The sequence below is a fragment of the Paroedura picta genome, chromosome 2, assembly GCF_049243985.1.
Source record: "Paroedura picta isolate Pp20150507F chromosome 2, Ppicta_v3.0, whole genome shotgun sequence".
NCBI lineage: Eukaryota > Metazoa > Chordata > Lepidosauria > Squamata > Gekkonidae > Paroedura > Paroedura picta.
Genome location: NC_135370.1, coordinates 148,683,364 through 148,701,557, shown reverse-complemented (window position 1 = coordinate 148,701,557; position 18,194 = coordinate 148,683,364). Strand labels below are relative to the sequence as shown.

Here is an 18,194-nt window from a genome sequence, read left to right as displayed (position 1 = left end):
TACATACATACATACATACATACATACATACATACATACATACATACACACACACATACATACATATTCATAGAATCATAGAATTGGAAGGGACATCCTCCTGGGTCATCTAGTCTGACCCCCTGCACTATGCAGGACACTCACATCCCTATCGCTCATCCACTCTAACCTGCCACCCCCTTGAACCTTCACAGAATCAGCCTCTCCGTCAGATGGCTATCCAACCGCTGTCAAAAAATTTCCAAAGATGGAGAACCCACCACCTCCTAAGGAAGCCTGTTCCACTGAGAATCACCTCTGACTGTCAGGAACTTCTTCTGGATGTTTAGATGGAATTTCTTTTGAAATATATATATAAAATTAATTAACTCCCACCCGTTCAGGGAACCCTTCCAGGGCCATCAAGAAACCCCAGGGTTTCACAAAACCATGGTTGAGAAAGCCTGGTTTTGAGAGAGGGATAAAATAGTTTTAGAGGCTGGTCCAAAGTCATCCAGTTCTCTTCCATGGCAGAGTGGGGATTCCAACCAGGGTCTCCCAGCAGTCTAACCCTCTAACCACTACACCACAGAGTGGATGGAATTACCAGCACTTAAGTGTTTTTGGTTATACAACTGCTGTCTGAGAAGGAGTGATGAGAGAAATATCTGCTGTTTTGGGGGAAAAAACCCCACCCACTGTCATTTCAAGAGAAGAGAAAAAAATATATCAGGTTTGAATGGGTGTGCTGAATATATTATAGTTTTTTCTGTTATGTTTTGTGGTTGCTGCATTAGTCTTGAATTTTAGTGAAGTAAAACTGATCCACTTTTGTTGCCTCTTATAAGGCAGAAAAAAGACTGTTTTTTGCAGTTCTGTATATCCTACACATTATCTTAACTACAGCTGTTTCGTTTTTTGGTATGCCTGTGGGCTCTGTGGTAGAAATATCTCCAGTTTTGTTATTGAAAGAAGCCTCAGACTAGCCAAAAAATGACCTATACGTGTTCGGCCTAGACATTTAATGACCACTTCACAGACTGAAGAGGGAAAGCTTCTGGGCTGTGGCTAGTTTGGGACTTTCCACGCTTGGCTACTTATTTCTGTCCCTGTAGATTTGCTTGTTGGCGTAGCATCCATTCTTCTCTCGTGATTCAGTGGAAAACTGTACACATACAGGAAGGAAGTGAATCACTGGATCTTGGTTTCAGTGGCTTTGTACAAGGAGGGCTGCTGGCTAGAGGGGAAAGCAAATTGTTGGGTCAGACTCTGAAAAGGCTGTTGGCTGGTTTTCAGGAGATGATGATGGCTTCACTCCTTCTCTAGAAACTGATCACATGGTCCATCATGATGTTTGAATGGAATTACCAGTACCAACAGGGTACTTCAGGGAAAGATTAATTCTTTGAATCTTTCATAAGAAATCTCTCTCAGCAAGTTGAGTTGTTTGTTTTTTAAAAAAATCCTATGCTGCCTTTCTATCCAGTTCAGGGTACCTGGAATGTCGAACATTAAAACATTTAAATAATGTATTTAAAGTATAGAGCCTCTTGTGGCGCAGAGTGGTAAGGCAGCAGTCTGAAAGCTCTGCCCATGAGGCTGGGAGTTCAATCCCAGCAGCCGGCTCAAGGTTGACTCAGCCTTCCATCCTTCCGAGGTTGGTAAAATGAGTACCCAGCTTGCTGGGGGGTAAACGGTAATGACTGGGGAAGGCACTGGCAAACCACCCCGTATTGAGTCTGCCATGAAAACGCTAGAGGGCGTCACCCCAAGGGTCAGACATGACTCGGTGCTTGCACAGCGGATACCTTTACCTTTATTTAAAGTATATAAATATTTAAAACAATGAAATCAGATAAACAGACGCATAAAAACATACAGACAGGGAGGAGAGATAATAGCTAGCAAGGGAACACGAAACAGTCTTTGCCAACTGGTGGGTAGAAGTGGAGCTGGCCTCAGAACATGCCCTGCTGCCAGTAAGCTGCCCTGGCCTCTTTCAACTCAGAGGACAACTGCAGCCTCTGTGTGCCTTCTGGAGGGGAAGGGTTGTGAAAACTGCCCCATCAGTCATCTGAGAGCCAGGGCAGCCAGGAAAAGCCTCTGATCTGGGAATTTTTACTCATGAGTAAGTCATGTGAGGTTTGCAATTTGCAATCTGAGAAGGGAGAAATGCTTTGGAGGTAACCATCACAGGCAATTGCAGCAAGGAAAAGAATGCTGCTGTGGGTGGGACTGGGAAGATGTAGACTTTCCCTTTCCATATGGACACCACCTTGGTTTTGCTGCACCTTCCTCTGATGCTGCCTCCTAGCATTGGGATGCATTGGGATCCTAGCATTGGGATGCAACCTCTGAACATGAGGATCCCCTTTAGGCACCATGACTAAGAGTCACTGATAGACCATTAATCTATCTAATCCCCCTGTCTAATTCCCCTTCAATGCTGTCTGAGCCTGTGGCCATCACCACATCTTCTGATAGCAAATCCCACATTTTAATCACATGCTGTGTAAACAAGTACTTTCTTTTGTCTGTCCTGAATCTACTGCCCATCCGCTCTATTGGATGCTCCTGAGTTCTAATATTTTAGAAAAGGGAGGAAAATTTTTCTTTTTCAGCATTCTCTACCCCATGCATAATTTTTAAAACTCTATTATATTCTCCCCCTGAATTGTCTCTTTTCTAATCTGAAAATCCCCAGACTTGTCAGCGTTCTACAGAGGGAAGGTGCTCCAATCATCTTGGTTGCCCTCTTCTGTAGCTTCAGCATCTTGGTTGCCCTCTTCTATACTTTTTCCAGCTCTGTAATTTCCTATTTGAGATTCGGTGTCTGGGAACTGGAACTGTATTCAAATTGATGCCACACCATAGGTGTATATAAGGGCATTATATCAGCCATTTAATTTTCAGTCCTTTTCCTAATAATCCTTAACATAGGATTTGCCTTTTTCACTCAAGCAACAAACTTGTTTGACACTTTAATAGAGCTATCCACTATGCTCCCAAGATTGTTTCCTCTCTCAATCTCAGCAAGTTCTGACCCCATTAATCTTTACCTGAAGTTGGGATTTTTTGTCCCAATGCACAGCATGCAGCATTAGTGGTATACCTAGCCTCTTTGGTGCCTGTGGCAGATAATTTCCCCTTTACCAAGATTGTGTCATTTCAAACTTCTGAAATCTTAATCACCTCACAACATATCAATCACCCTTCCTAGTTCACTAAAATGAAAAAAATGGTCACTGTCATGCTGTTTTGCATCATTTACATGAATATCATCACAAAACTATAGTCCAATAGCACCTGAAAGACCAACAAAGATTTATTCACCTTAATTAAATCTTTGTTGGTCTTCAAGGTACTATTGGACTCTATTTTTGTTGTGTTACTTCAGACCAACACGGCTACCCACCAGAATCTATGAATATCATCATTTTAAAAAGTTTTCCATGGAAATTCCAAATGTACTGGAATTCTTCTGCATTTGGATCCTAGCAGCACTTGAGACTATGGGAACAGAAGTATGCCGTAGGTCATTGTGTGATCATCACCATGTGGTCTCCATCTTTGTCACCCAGATAATTTTATTGGAAATGCAGGGGTTAGTCTCAAGGCATTATTTGGGGTTGTGGAACAGTAAAATGGAAGGGTCTGTGCAGAGATGACAAGGTGTGGTTTTCCTTAAAAAGGATGACTTCACTAGATTGAGTGGCATTATGACTACCTTTGGAATGCAAGTTCCCCATTGTTCCTGTGGGAGGTCAGTGGTGGGTGATAAAGTAACTCTAGGAAAGAATGACAGGAGCATTAGGAGAGTAAGGAAAATACATATTTGTGTTCATCATAAAGTAAAAATAAACAGCTGTAGGAGATATTCCAAGAACAATATGTGCTTGGTAGGCCAAGGCTGTGGTTCCTCCATACAACCTCAGTCTGGCGTCTGTTCTTTTTCTACTGTTTGTGAGCTTCTGACTGCTTTTAACCTCTACATAGCATTTTTCCAGAACCTTTTGAAATTCTGTTCTAACTCCTAAAGCCTCCAACCTGTGATCCCTTATGTCAGGGGTAGTCAATCTGTGGTCCTCCAGATGTTCATGGACTACAATTCCCATGATGCTCATGGGAATTGTAGACCATGAACATCTGGAGGACCACAGGCTGACTACCCCTGCCTTATGTGGTAGCTGATGGCACCACATTGCTCACCAGTGTGTTTGCTAGAGCCCGGCTGCTTCAGGAGTTTAAGGATAAAATTCAAAAGGCTTGACTGGAACAGTGAGGAAAAACATGGATAGTTACTTTAAAAAAACTGACTGTCTAGCAAAGTGCTGAATTCTTCCTGGGCAGGTGCATCACAATTACCCTCCTCTGCCTGCCCATAGACATTGCTGAGGACTTGGATCTGCTCTGGGTTCTGTGTGGCCCTTCAGTGAGCAACTTTTTGCCTTACCTTGGAAACTGAAATGAAAGAGTGTCTTTTATCCAAAGGAACCTGTGGATCTCAGCATTCTTGTATCCGCTTGGTGCTCATGAAGAGGGCAGGAAACATGACCTTTGTGTCTGTGGGAAGCAGCTATTTGAAAGCAGCTTGGAAGCTCTTCACATTTGTAATTTCTCCTACCTCTGTGGCAGCCATGTGTACTCAGTATATATGGATACCAAACATGCCCACAAGTTCAACAAATCTGGGGACTCCTGCCTAACCATTCTGCGACTGGGGTACTTAAAGGGTCATCTGATACCATGTGAACCTACAAGCCAGACAAGGTCTTTTGCACTTTATCACTTTTATTGCCTTAAAAATACTTTACTAGTATGATTTTTGTTTCAAGGAAATTGCTGCAGTTACCACAGGAATGTTACAATGAATGAAAGATGAGGCAGTGCTGAGTAAAATTGAATGGAAAGAGTGTGGGTGGAACAGAAGCTGGGCAATTCTGAATGAAATACTAATAGAAAAGCCAACTGGAATATTTCCTTCTGATGACTGCAGTGTCTTCAACAATACTAATATTATGATAAAATTTATGTATTTATGTAGATACTTATGCCTTATGGGGGAGACTTGTCATGGGAGTAGCATGTGTGAAAAGGATCTAGGAGTCTTAGTAGACCATACATTGAACATGAGTCAGCAGTGTGACTCAGTGGCTAAAAAGGCAAATGGGATTTTGGGCTGTATCAAACGGAGTATCGTGTCCAGATCAGGGAGGTGGTGGTACCTCTTTACTCTGCTCTGGTTCGGCCTCACTTGGAGTACTGTGTTCAGTTTTGGGCACCCCAGTTGAAGAGGGATGTTGACAAACTGGAGCGTGTCCAGAGGAGGGCAACAAAGATGGTGAGGAGTTTGGAGACCAAGACATATGAAGAAAGGTTGGGGGAGCTTAGTCTGTTTAGCCTAGAGAGGAGACAACTGAGAGGGGATCTGATAACTATCTTAAAGTATTTAAAAGGGTGCCATATAGAGGATGGAGCAGAATTGTTCTCACTTGCCCCAGAGGGACAGACCAGAACGAATGGGATTAAATTAATTCAAAAGAATTTCCATCTAAACATCCGGAAGAAGCTCCTGACAGTTAGAGCGGTTTCTCAGTGGAATAGGCTTTCTTGGGAGGTAGTGGGTTCTCCATCTTTGGAAATTTTTAAACAGAGGCTAGATAGCCATCTGAGGAAGAGGCTGATTCTGTGAAGGTAAAGGGGTGGCAAGTTACAGTAGATGAGCGATTGGGATGTGAGTGTCCTGCATAGTGCAGGGGGTTGGACTAGATGACCCATGAGGCCCCTTTCAACTCTATTATTCTATGATTCTATGATTCTTCCCAACATTGTTCTCTCTTCCTTTATTCTATCCTCGCAACAGCCCTATAAGGTAGCTTATAGGTAGTAAGGGCAACTAGCACAAGGACACCCAACAAATTTTCATGGCAGAATAGGGATTTAAACCTGGGTCTCCAACATCCTACTCTGAAATTCTTACTACTATACCACAAAAGCTTTTTCATTTGTATGTGTCTGTGTAGCTTGATTATTTTTATTTATTTTGTTTCCTTGATCATGTAACTTCATAATTAAGAATCAAGGGAGATGACAGAATTAGATCATAATGTAATAAATATCAGCATAATACATGAAATATAGGATACAATAAAATTGTATTATACAATCTGAGAACCTAAACAGTGCAATAGTTCTAATATACTGGGTTATCAGAACCTTTAGCTTATTAATTTGAGTTTCCAAACGGTTGGAATAGACAATGTCTGGTGTACAAAGATGAGAAGAGAAGAAGACCCTGAAGGGGGTAGTAAGAAGACTGTTAGACAGGTCAGAGAGTTCAGGAACTTTCAATATGTTAAGTGTGCTTTCTTGTCTGTCCCTAGATTGCTACTCTTAGGGCAATTTCCTCCTTCTCGGAAGCTTCTCCCCTCTCTCTCTTGTTAGGTAGCCATGTCCCTATCTCTCCTCTGCACTATCACAATATGTTGTTCCATAAATAAATCCTTTTATCTCCTTTATCCTAAAATACAGCGTGTGCATATAGAATCATAGAATCATAGAATCATAGAAGAATAGAGTTGGAAGGGACCTCATGGGTCATCTAGTCCAACCCCATGCACTATGCAGGACACACACATCCTAATCGCTCATCTACTGTAACCTGCCACCCCTTTGCCTTCACAGAATCAGCCTCTCCATCAGATGGCTATCAAGCCTCTGTTTAAAAATTTCCAAAGATGGAGAACCTACCACCTCCCGAGGAAGCCTCTTTGACTTATTTACCCTGCTAACACAAACAATCTCTCCTAGGCAGTTATCATCCAAATCTTTATCTGGATGGGATAAACCTTTTAGATCAGTGATCCCCAACCCCCGGTTCAAAGACCGGTACCGGGTCACGGCTCTGTCTAAGAAGTTAGGTGCTTCAGCCCACTAACGTCGACCCAACTTTGCAAAAGTCCAGGTCACAAAGCTCCCCTTCCCCATTCCTGCTCTAGGTGCCTAGGAAGGCAGAGCAACATAGACAACACAGACAGTTCATTTTAAGGGGGCGGGGGACACGAGATCATCTTTGCATGGTACCTGGTCTGTAGTTGATGTCCCAGAACCAGTAATGTTATCTCAACAATTATAGAGAGTTGGAGAAGACTGCTGTAGGTTGTGTACTTCAGTGAATTTTGAACCCTAGGAATACTAGCCTTAGGGGCAGAACTGTATGCCTAAATGGAAATCCTCAGGCAATGAAAAAAAGGCAGTCCAGAATATATTTCTCCTGCTGCTGTAGTATGTACATAAATCATTTTGCACAATTATAGAGAGTTGGAGAAGACTGCTGTAGGTTGTGTACTTCAGTGAATTTTGAACCCTAGGAATACTAGCCTTAGGGGCAGAACTGTATGCCTAAATGGAAATCCTCAGGCAATGAAAAAAAGGCAGTCCAGAATATATTTCTCCTGCTGCTGTAGTATGTACATAAATCATTTTGCGACCTTGATATTGAAGTAAGTCATTCAGATAATAGTTGACTAGCAATTGCAAGTTACAAAACAAAAAGCTAGAATAATATCTAAGGCATAAGGAAGAGCTACCAGTGGCTCAGTATGGCTAATCCCACTTGAGCAATGTGTTGAATCCTTTAAGATTTAAAGTAGAGAACTTCCCCAGCTGTCATGAGATGATTCAAGTCCAGGTGTATATGCCTGGGGAAAGTATTTGTTGGTGTGAAGAAATGCATTTTTTCTTTAAAAGTTTGAAATAAGCCAAAAGCTTCACTCTAAGTTTTCCCCTCCTCTCTGAGCAGAGAACAGGCAGGAGGGGGGGGGGGTCAGTTTAATTGCTTTCCAGATTTACCTCAGCTCACCCCCCCCCCCCCGAAACAGAAAACAGAACTTTGGAGGAATTAAGGCTAGAAGGACTCCAGGAAGATATTCCTGAAGACTTCAGGATAAGCTTCTTTGAGCCAGCCTGACCTGATCAGAGACCTGATAAAAGTCCTGGGAGCAAGGAGAAAGCTCTCCTTGAGTGTAGATTCCATCTAGACAGGCAGAACTCAGACCTGAGGAGGTGGCCGTTGCCATATACTGACCTGAAGGAGGCTTAAAGGTAAAGAAACTCATGTAAACATATTTTTCACTTTTTAAGCTAAGGAGTCTGACTTATATTTAACCACAAATAGGGCAGGTATAGAGGGCAGGAAAGAGGAATTGTGGTTTACCCTTTTCTTTTGAATCCTTTGCTCCATCTGGTGTTGTGATAAAAGTATGTTTGTGAACATTTTTCTTTTAAATAAATGTTTTATAATTTTTGATCCTGATAGTGGTTCTCTGTGCCACATAGACACTCACCATCTTGGACATGTTATCTTAAAAGAAGCACCAGGAGGAAGGGAAAGGCAGTCGGCAAATGGCTATTCTCCTTGTGGCACACAAGGCAGCAAGCTGTCACTACTGAGTAGCAGAAGACCTAGAGGCAAATCCTCAGAATGTGGAAGGGAAGCTATGAAACCTGACCCTCCCAGTGGGCCATTCCTATAAAGGTCAGGTGGTGGCAGTGGTTGGACAGAGGGAGAGAAAAGCCCCTAGAGGTGTGGGGAAAACTCAGGAGGGCAGAGTGGAACTGGCCCTGCAGATCAGAGCAGGACTGTTCTGCCACAGTTATTCCTGTGAGAACTCTAGTGCCTTGCATTCAGGAAATCTGAAACAGCATGTGGGGTTTGCATATCTTATGTTAAACCTCACGTATCTAACTGGCTCATGTTCAGTTTCTTGGAGATGCTAGTAGCAATCCCCAATTAATTTATAATGCAGATAAACAGAGGGTGGGTCAGTGTACTTACAAACAAACCAGTCTGGAAGGCTTGGCATTGATTCCTGAAATGGAAACTGAGAACTAACAGTGTGGAAGAAGGTTGATAAGGCAAGGCAAGGTTTAGAATCTGCGGTATTAAAACAAGCGCTGCTCTGAAAAAGACTGTTGTGGTAACAACCAGGATGTGTTAAAAGACTCTCAAAAATTTGGCCTTAGGAGCTGGGAGTGTCTGAATCTTCCCATCGCTTGGCTGCTGCAAATGTCAGGCGCCATAAATAAAATTACATAGAAAAGTTGCAAATTCACTAATGGGCGTTCGTTCCCTGTAAAGTTTCTTTCATTCATGACTTTTATGAGTTGTATAGTCTGTTTATTTCCTTGGCAAGACTCCTTCCTCGGCTGCATCCTTGTCAGTGCCAGAGGCAGGGATGCAAATGTACTCTGATCCGTCTATAGAGCAAGAAGGTTTTCAAGGGACTGTTCAGGTTTGGAGGAAGATGAGAGGCTTTGAGCAACAACAGGACATTCCCTGTGAATATACCATCTTTCCCAGCCACTACAGTGATGATTCTTACTCTCTGGACCAATTAGGATTGTTTGTATGACTGGAAACATTAAAAAAAAAACCCAGATAAAGCTGTTCTTACGATGAAGCTTTCTAAAGTGGGCTGCATATAAACAGCTCCGATGAACCATCAAAAACGTACCTTGGCTGTCCTATAAGCTCTGTACATTCTTATACAAGGTTGGTAGATTCATACTAGTGCTTAGAGCAGTGGTTCTCAACCTGGGGGTCAGGACCCCTTTAGAGGTCGAATGACCCTTTCACAGAGGTCGCGGCAGGGCAAGCAGCTTGGCCAGGGGTGTGCCATTTACAGAACAGCCTTGCGGGGTAGATTGAGATAGAGCGTTCATCTGTCTGGAGCAGCGGAAAAGAGCAAGATAGGCATGGTGGGACAAGAGGCAGAACTGAACTGAGAAATCCAGGGAAAAAAACCAATTTATATACAGTCATGAACAATGGATCTTCATGCCATTGGTCAGTTTCGGTTTAATTTCTCTGAAAAAACACTTGCATAATTTTATGGTTGGGGGTCACCACAACATGAGGAACTATATTAAAGGGTCGCGGCATTAGGAAGGTTGAGAACCACTGGCTTAGAGGGTGCTGAATGTGCACTTAGCAAGCCATAATGAAAAGTTAGTTTGCAGTGGTGTTGGGAGAAATCTAGCAAGGCCGCTAATAGAAGCCCCAAAGGCCCATTATGCATGGGGGCTTAGCGCGCATTCGGGGTGGAATGGTGGCGACTAAAATCACCGATAATGCACGGTGCCGGCTGCATCCGGCCGCAGATTTGGTGCATGCCGCCGAAAAAGTCGTGTTAGCGAAACGCAGAAAAAAGCACAGCTTCCGGGTGACCAGGGCGTAACGTGAGTTAGAGCCCCAAAAGAAACCACAGCCACGAAGTGAAGGCGGCAGATTCCCCCATAAGCAAAGAAAATCCCATAAACAAACAAGCTACGTTTAAGAACCTTCACTAGATGCCTGTTTTGGTGTGTAATTCAAAGAGCTGGTTCTTATTTAAAGCCCTAAATGATCAGTGTAATGCAAAGACTTCCTGCTTGCATAAGAACTTGAATACATTTTGATATGATCTTCTAATGTCCTGCATTAGTGAAGTTATGTGGCTGGCCATAAAGAACAGGGCCTTTTCTGTTTTAGCATCTTGTCTGTAGAATGCCCGTCCAGTTTCCCCACTGGTGCCAAACATGTTAGCTTTGTGGCACCTAGTCAAAACCTTCTTAAATTTACTATCAGCCAGTAGCTCATATCTGAGGTCTTCTGCTGTTTAGCTCATCCTTTCAAACCTTGCTGATCAGTTTCCATGTAGGTGGTTTCTTAAAACTTTTAATTGTTTTTATGTTTTTTATTCTACTTTTTATTCTACTTTTAACGTTTGATATTGCATCATATTTTGCTTAGGCAAACCTTTGGAGACTCTGGTATACAGGTCTATTAAACAAATATACCCCCCAAAGAGTATTACACTCTGCCACCACCAACCGGCTAGTGATCCCTGGCCCCAAAGAAGCATGTCCATCCTCAACGAGGGCCAGAGCTTTTTCTGTCCTGCCCCCCACCTGGTGGAACGAGCTCCCTGAAGAGATCAGGGCCCTGTCCAAACTCTCAAAATTCCACAGGGCCTGCGAAAGGGAGCTCCTCCACCAGGCATTTGCCTGAAACCAACAACAGGTCCCCCCTCAGACATCCTCTCCATGGCCTGAACCAGTCTGTCCTCTCTAAGGGCCTTAGCTAAGTTCCATTCCTGTTATATTGTTTAAGATCGCTTAAATTGTGTTATTTAGATTATTATTGTTGTTGTATTTGTTTATGTTATATATTAATTTGTTCCATGTATCTCCCATGTTGTATGTAAACCACCCTGAGCCATATGGAAGGGCGGTATAAAAATCAAATAAACAAACAAAAAAACAAATGTTGGTTTGTCCCAGCTGAGCCACTGGAGTGGGTCTTTCTGCCTCCCTCAAATACAGACAGCTTTTAATGTTATGAGCTAACAGGTAGATCCATCAGTGCAACCCTGCTATTCCAGCACTAATGCAGCTCTCCTTTTTGCAGAACTCAGAGCAGAAGTGGTCCTCAGCAGCAGACGGGTCCCTCCCGCACAGTCAGGCGCTATCCAGCTGCGAATAATGGTCAGCTCACATCCAATGCGCTGCCCAATGGGAACGGGTTTGAGCACAATAGCGCAGGGCCTCGCATGACTTATCCAGAGTCTGCTCCATCTCTCTGGGGTAAGGTCCACAGAATGTTTTATTCTTTGGCGAATGAAAGGCTTCTGAGTGCAGTTGTGTGAGGTTGTTAGGAGAGTTCTTGGTTGTGTTATAGCTATTTTGTGACTCCATATCCCTTGGAACGTTCCAGCAATTTCTGCAATGTGTTAGAAAAATGTAAAATGTAATAATCAAAGCGTGGAAATAAAAGTTAGAAAGGGAGGGGTGAAGGAAAACAAAGGACGGAAGCTTTTTTCTTCACAAAGACTAAACTCCTGTGGGTCTTCACAGATGTGCGGGACAAAAAAGATAATGAAACAGGATTTAGCCAGCTGTTCCAGGCCAAGGCAGCTCTTGCCCTATTATCTTCTTGTTTAATGTTGCTGAGTTTTACTGCCCTGGAAAATGTGCTATTTTTTCCTTCCATTTCTGTTTCTACTAGCTGGAGACATCAGAATTTTAATGGCATGCAGAGCTGTGGTCAGTTTTTCCAACTGATTTTGGGGTCCCAAGACTGTCTGTCATGCCATCTTCCCTTGCTCTCTGATCCTAGGTGTATGAGATTAGACTGTGGGTACTCAGCATGATGTAAAAGCACTATTCACATCACATGTAGGCTTCAACCCAATACAGGAAAAGACATTTCAGTTATTAGCCCTGAGCTTCCCATCAGCCCTGTCCACATCCTGAAACTTTCCCCCTTCTTACTGCACCAAAGTAAACTTTCTCTGCACTTCCACCCAAAACATAACTTCTCTCCATGCTATGTCAACTTCTTTTCTTCCATCGGTGACACCTCCACCCTCATAATTGTTCTCCCCGTTATTCCTTTCTCCTCCGTCTTGACTAATTGGCCTGGCTCTGACTTTGCTCTTTTTTCTCAGCTGGAGGGAGAAGGGAACAGACTGGAACACAGCCATATACTGTGCTGAGCTATGAAGAAGGAGGCATGATTATTGTGGATTATTATTCTATCCCGGCCTCAGGATAATATTCTCCACCACCTCCCCTCTCTTAAGGGAGGGGACAAGGACAGCGGTTAAAAGGGCAGAAGAAATTATAGTCTTTATGTAGAAATATTCCCATGATATTTTGTTTAATGCTTTCTTTTCTACCCTCACTTAAAACATTTTTTTCCAGTGGTTTGCTTAACTTCTCATGAATTCTGTTGGGCAATTAACAAAACCCACAAATACTGCTGTCACCCTTCCCCATTAACAGCATATAGGATTGCTTTATAAGTTTTCTTATTATATGTTATGAAAAGGTAACGTTACAGGAGTTTTCATTTAAAAAAAAATTAAAAGCCAATTATATGCAGCAAGTTGTATGAAGGAAATGCAAGGATTTACTGGCTAAACACATGTGGCCATAATAGATGTGAATTGGATGATTCTTCTCCCACCCCTTTGCTCCAGACAGCTGCATGGTGTTGATAATTTGATCAGGAAAGCTGAGCTGGAGAACAGGGTTGTTTGGCCCTTTTCTTCTTCTACACCAATTTCATGCTCTAAATCAGGGGTAGTCAACCTGTGGTCCTCCAGATGTTCATGGACTACAATTCCCACGAGCCCCTGCCAGCAAATGGGAATTGTAGTCCATGAACATCTGGAGAACCACAGGTTGACTACCCCTGCTCTAAATTGCATCTTCTGAAGCTGTGGGTTTTTTTTTTTAGGAGGGGGGGCGGGACAGGGAATAAAGCAAGGGTGGGGATAGCCATTTAGACCTGAGCTGACTAGACACCATCTTTGCATATAGCACAATGCGATAGAATGCTGAAGTGATAAAATAGATCATACCATTTTAGACTGCAAAGGGTGATTCACAGTTTTTAATATTCCTCTACATTTGAACAATCTCAGTTAGTAAAAAGCAAGCAGAAACATCTAGCATAATAAGGGAAACGGTTCTAATCTACCAGTTTCCGCCTGTGCTACTTTTCTGGTTGCAGAGTTGTGTTTTTGTAGAGGGGTATTAAAGCTTCCCTAGTGAGGTAGTAAACTCTGGGAATAATACATATTTTTATATAAATATATAATGGGAAACATGAAAGCAAACTGTGATCATCTACCTGTTATTTGAAATGATAGTTAACCTCTGTATTTTCCAGAGTCTACTGCATGTATAGAGTTGATCTCAGAAGCACCACATAATTGCCTTGACATAAAAATTAAAAATTTTGATCATGGATCAACACATCGTGTCAATTTTTGAGGCCAGACAGAAAAACACAACACAAAGCTAGGTCCAGAGATGAAAGAACATTTAGATTCCACAATAAACATAAGACAAAGAAGGGTAACAAAGTGCCTAAGAGAAGCATGTCATACTTGGAGAAAGCCCACAGTCTGAATCTTAATTCTGTACTCTGGCTCCATTATTTTTTTCCCCACAGGTGCTAATCTGACAGAAAAAATCCGAAAGATAAAGATTGTCTTCACCCCCACAATCTGTAAACAGACTTGTCGAAATGGCCGCTGCTACAACAGCTGTGAGAAAGGAGACACCACCACCCTGTACAGCCAGGGTGGACATGACCATGATCCCAAATCTGGCTTCCGTATCTGTGAGTCTTCCAAGATGTCTGACCCATTTCACAAGGTTTATTTAAGTTCCTCTGTTTCTTTTGTTTACCAGACTAGCAGTTGCCTATAAAAGTAGAATTCAGAGCTGGAGGATTTTGATGTCTTCATCTTCTCTCAGACTGGTCTTGACTTCTCTGGAACAAAGGGTCAGATATCAGTCCTTGCTCTGGATGTAACAGTCTTTGGCTTATAGTCACAGACAGGCAATGCAACATTTTTCTCATCAGAGCCAGTTTGCTGCTTTCGTTGGCATTGGTTTTGGAGTCTGACTCTGAACACCTAACTTCTTCCCATTCTCTTCTTTTATTTGTGCGTAAACCAGGAGAGTTGGCTGAAACTTTTATGCCATTCCCAATGAATAAAGCAACTGAACCTTCCCTCTGATCTTGCTGCATACGCCGGGCATTTCCCTCCCCTATGCCCACTGTGGCTGCTGCCGTGCATAATGGGTCATTCAGAGGCAATAAATCTCTGAATTCCAGTGCCAGAAGGCAACATCAGTGAAGGGCCTTGGCTCATATGGCCTATTGTAGACCTCCAGAGGAACTTGTTGGCTACTGTGTGAGACATTATGCTGGACCAGATGGACCACAAGTCTGATCCAGCAAGTCTTTTCTTATGCCTTGAAGCTTACCAGAACTTCTAATCTTCTATTGACTGTTGTAGCCAAGGAAACTGCTTTCATTTGAACGAGGGCAGCCAATAACAAGCCCTGCCTTACAAGGGCCATGCCCAGTTTCTGAAAAACTTGGCAGATGCCAAGGGAACTACTGGTGGACACTGTTATCCATGGGCACCACATTAAAGAACCCTGTTTTAGCCCAAAGCTTAGTGGTTAAGAGTGGCGGTCTCTAACTGGGTTTGATTCCCCAGTCCTCTGAATGCAGCCACCTGGATGACCTTGGGCAAATCACAGTTCTCAGAGCTCTGTCAGCCTCATTTACCTCACAGGGCGTCTTTTGTGAGGAGAGGAAGGGAAGGCAATTGTAACACAGGATATAAAAGCCAACTCTTCTTCTACTCTGACTGGCGCCAGGGTCTCGAGGTGAGGTCCTTTACTAACGTTCTCATCTTATTTAATTCAGTGTGCCAGGAATTGAACCTGGTGCCTTCTGCATGCCAAAGAGATGCTCTACCACTGAGCCATGTCCCCACCTAATGAATGAAGCTGAAACTGAATTTAAGCTTTGTAGGTGAAAATGTGTTGTCAGAAGTGAATGCTTTTATTGGCAGTTTTTCTTGAGAAGATATTTTTCTAGCTTTGCAATTTTTCTGTGATGAGGGTGAGGTACTGAGATGAACATGTAGTCTGTGTGAGCTACCGTCTGTGGTGTATTTAGTGGCTAAAATTGGATCTTATACATTTCTCTCCATGTATTCCTCTTGTGGCTTCCCTTAACAGATTTCTGCCAGATTCCCTGTCTAAATGGAGGGCGCTGTGTCGGCCGGGATGAATGTTGGTGCCCATCTAACTCAACAGGGAAGTTTTGCCACCTGCCAGCTGTAAAACCAGAAAGGAAGCAAGTGGGGAGGTCTTCAAATAGCCTGACAAGCAGCTCCATGAAGCAGTCTATGTACACTCTTCCGCTGTCCAACCATCTTGGTAAGCTTTTTCTCACAGGCTGCCAGTGTATGAAGGTCACCTTGCTCACACCTGAATTATCCATTCCTCTTCTCATGTAGCGTCAAAATGATTGCTGGGTTTTACAAGTGCCTTTAAAGAGGGATGGATCTTTCATGACCTGTTTTCTACTCTAAATGGATCCCTAATAGTCCTTCACTATGTATGATCCTAGAGTACTAGTATTCAACTGTGTTTGTGGGTTCTTGCATACCAAGAGAAATAATGTTTGCACTGGTAAATGTCTAACTTTTCTTCCAGCTTCAATACATCCTTCTCTTGTGAATGTACACATTAACCACCCTCCGGAAGCTGTAGTGCAAATCCATCAAGTGGCCAGGGTGAAGAGTGACTCAGACCAATCTGAAGAGAACAGTGTTGAAACTGTGTTGATGTCTCAGCTTCCCACCGACCCCCAGTACACTGATAATACCACCATCAGAAACAACATAGTTGCAGAGAGCAACCAGCAGCAGAGGCCCCAGGGCATCATGGGAAAATGTTACCTGAAGACAGTACATGGAAAGGTAAGAGATGTTCTGTCTGTGTACCTTTGTAGTGATCCCACTAGGTGACCCTGGGGCTCACATTCTCTCTCATCCTAATCCTAATCTATCATAAAGACGTTATAATAATAAACTAGAGGAGGCTCTTGGAGGAAAGGTGATAAAAATATGATCAGTTAATAGTCCATTTCTGGGGAGTGAGACTATGGATGTTGTATGTGTGATGTATGGGCAGGCTTATGAACTATCAAAGTGAAAAAGTATTTACAATTTTTAGAATATAATATCTTTAATCACATTGTCACCTTTTAGCATGCTGCCCAGTTCTGGCACCACTGCTGCAGTATTGCAAATCAGGATCCTCATGTTATGCACTGAAATTATATCCGTTCAAACCACATCTCATCCTCTCTAAGGGATGGTGTTAATCAGCCATCCCAATCGCAAAGAGATGAGTGTATACCGAAGGAATTTCTGCTTGTATATTTTGTTTTGATCTAGAATCCTAGAATAGAGTTGTGGGGGGCCATCCAGGCCATCTAGTCCAACCCCCTGCTGAAGGCAAGATCAACCTGTTTAAGTTAGTGCAGTTAAGGTCTGTAGTTGTTGCCTTGAATATTGTACTGAGATCTTCATTTCAACCTTCATGCCTATCTTCCTCACACATGTATATTTAGGGCCCAGAGTGCCCTTTGAATAGCTGCTCTAGGTGTGTCACAGTGGTTCAGGGGGAAAACCAGAGATGAACGACCCTTCTTTCCAAGCCCTCCCTGAAGCAGTTTGGCTGTTGTTTGTCCCAAGCAAAGCCCACAAGATATTCAGTGGGTAGCCACTACCAACCGCAGTCCTGTCTCATGCTAGAGATCACAACCAATTTTTCATCCACTGTCCTCTTGAGTAGCCAAGGGGTCCAAGCTGGGAGGTTCTCTGTTATAGTGGGAGACCTGGACACCTATGGGCACCCTATGTTCTGTGTATGCCCTTATCTTAGTATAGTGTATTTTGCTCCCCACCCCTTCTAGTGGGTCGTGTTTCTTTTCACTGGGCTACTTGGATATCTTTCCTGCCTCCCTTTTTCCTGTAATTCTTTCTCAAAATAGTCGTCGTTGGGGCCTGCATAAATGAGTGGATAAGCCCTCAGCGTCCATACCCAGGGCAAGGAATTTTGACTTTTATTAGATTCAGTTCTATTGCATTTCCTAAGCTTATATTTCTTACCCAAGCAAATACTAGATTTAATCAATTTTAAAAACAAGAGCTTTAACCTGAAACTATTCACTTGAAACAACAGCTGGAAAAGTCTGGTTCTTCTATATGAAATTAAGAGATCAGTTTGATGTTTCTCTCGAAGGCTTGTCTTCTGATCAGTTCACTCAGTGGGCAGAAGCACTTCTAGGCCTAAAGTGGTCGTTCCACAGGGCAAGCTGTGGAACGATGGGGAAAATAGCATCATTGGTCTGCTCTTGCCTTCTTCTGCTGGTACAGAGTCTTTAACTGAGCCGTCTGGGTGATGACTAGAATCCTGAATGGGAAGTATTTGTCTCTTCCATTTCAGTCTGAAGCCAAACTTATTGGAATGTGAGCAATGGGCACATGGCCATTTGGGGGGATGGATGAGTGCCAGATTTGGCCTGTGGACCACAACAGTTCAGCTCTAATGGGAAAGACTTTAATCCAGAGGGCCTTGTTGGGTGGGAAGGAGAGACTTATTAAGTAAATGAAAAATGCCTCACCACAAGCATCCCCACAAGGTCTGGAACTGTGTAACCATCTCACTCGCTAATAGACATTAGTCTGGGAGAAGGAGTTTGGTTTATCCACAGGCTTTGCTCAGTGATATCATCTCAGCTTTTTGCTTCGCTACACAAACCGAACAGTACTGTCTCGTGTCTTATA

General features: G+C 43.0%; 1 protein-coding gene across 2 annotated transcripts in view; it reads left to right on the top strand.

The window, feature by feature from the left end:
• LTBP2 (latent transforming growth factor beta binding protein 2) overlaps positions 1–18,194 on the top strand; it is a 160,674-nt gene that overhangs the window by 52,829 nt on the left and 89,651 nt on the right. For both annotated transcript variants that reach the window (XM_077323234.1, XM_077323233.1), the window contains 4 exons: positions 11,429–11,604; positions 13,982–14,152; positions 15,574–15,774; positions 16,054–16,319. In XM_077323234.1, the coding sequence (XP_077179349.1) occupies positions 11,429–11,604; positions 13,982–14,152; positions 15,574–15,774; positions 16,054–16,319 (814 nt within the window). The remainder of the gene's footprint in view (positions 1–11,428; positions 11,605–13,981; positions 14,153–15,573; positions 15,775–16,053; positions 16,320–18,194) is intronic.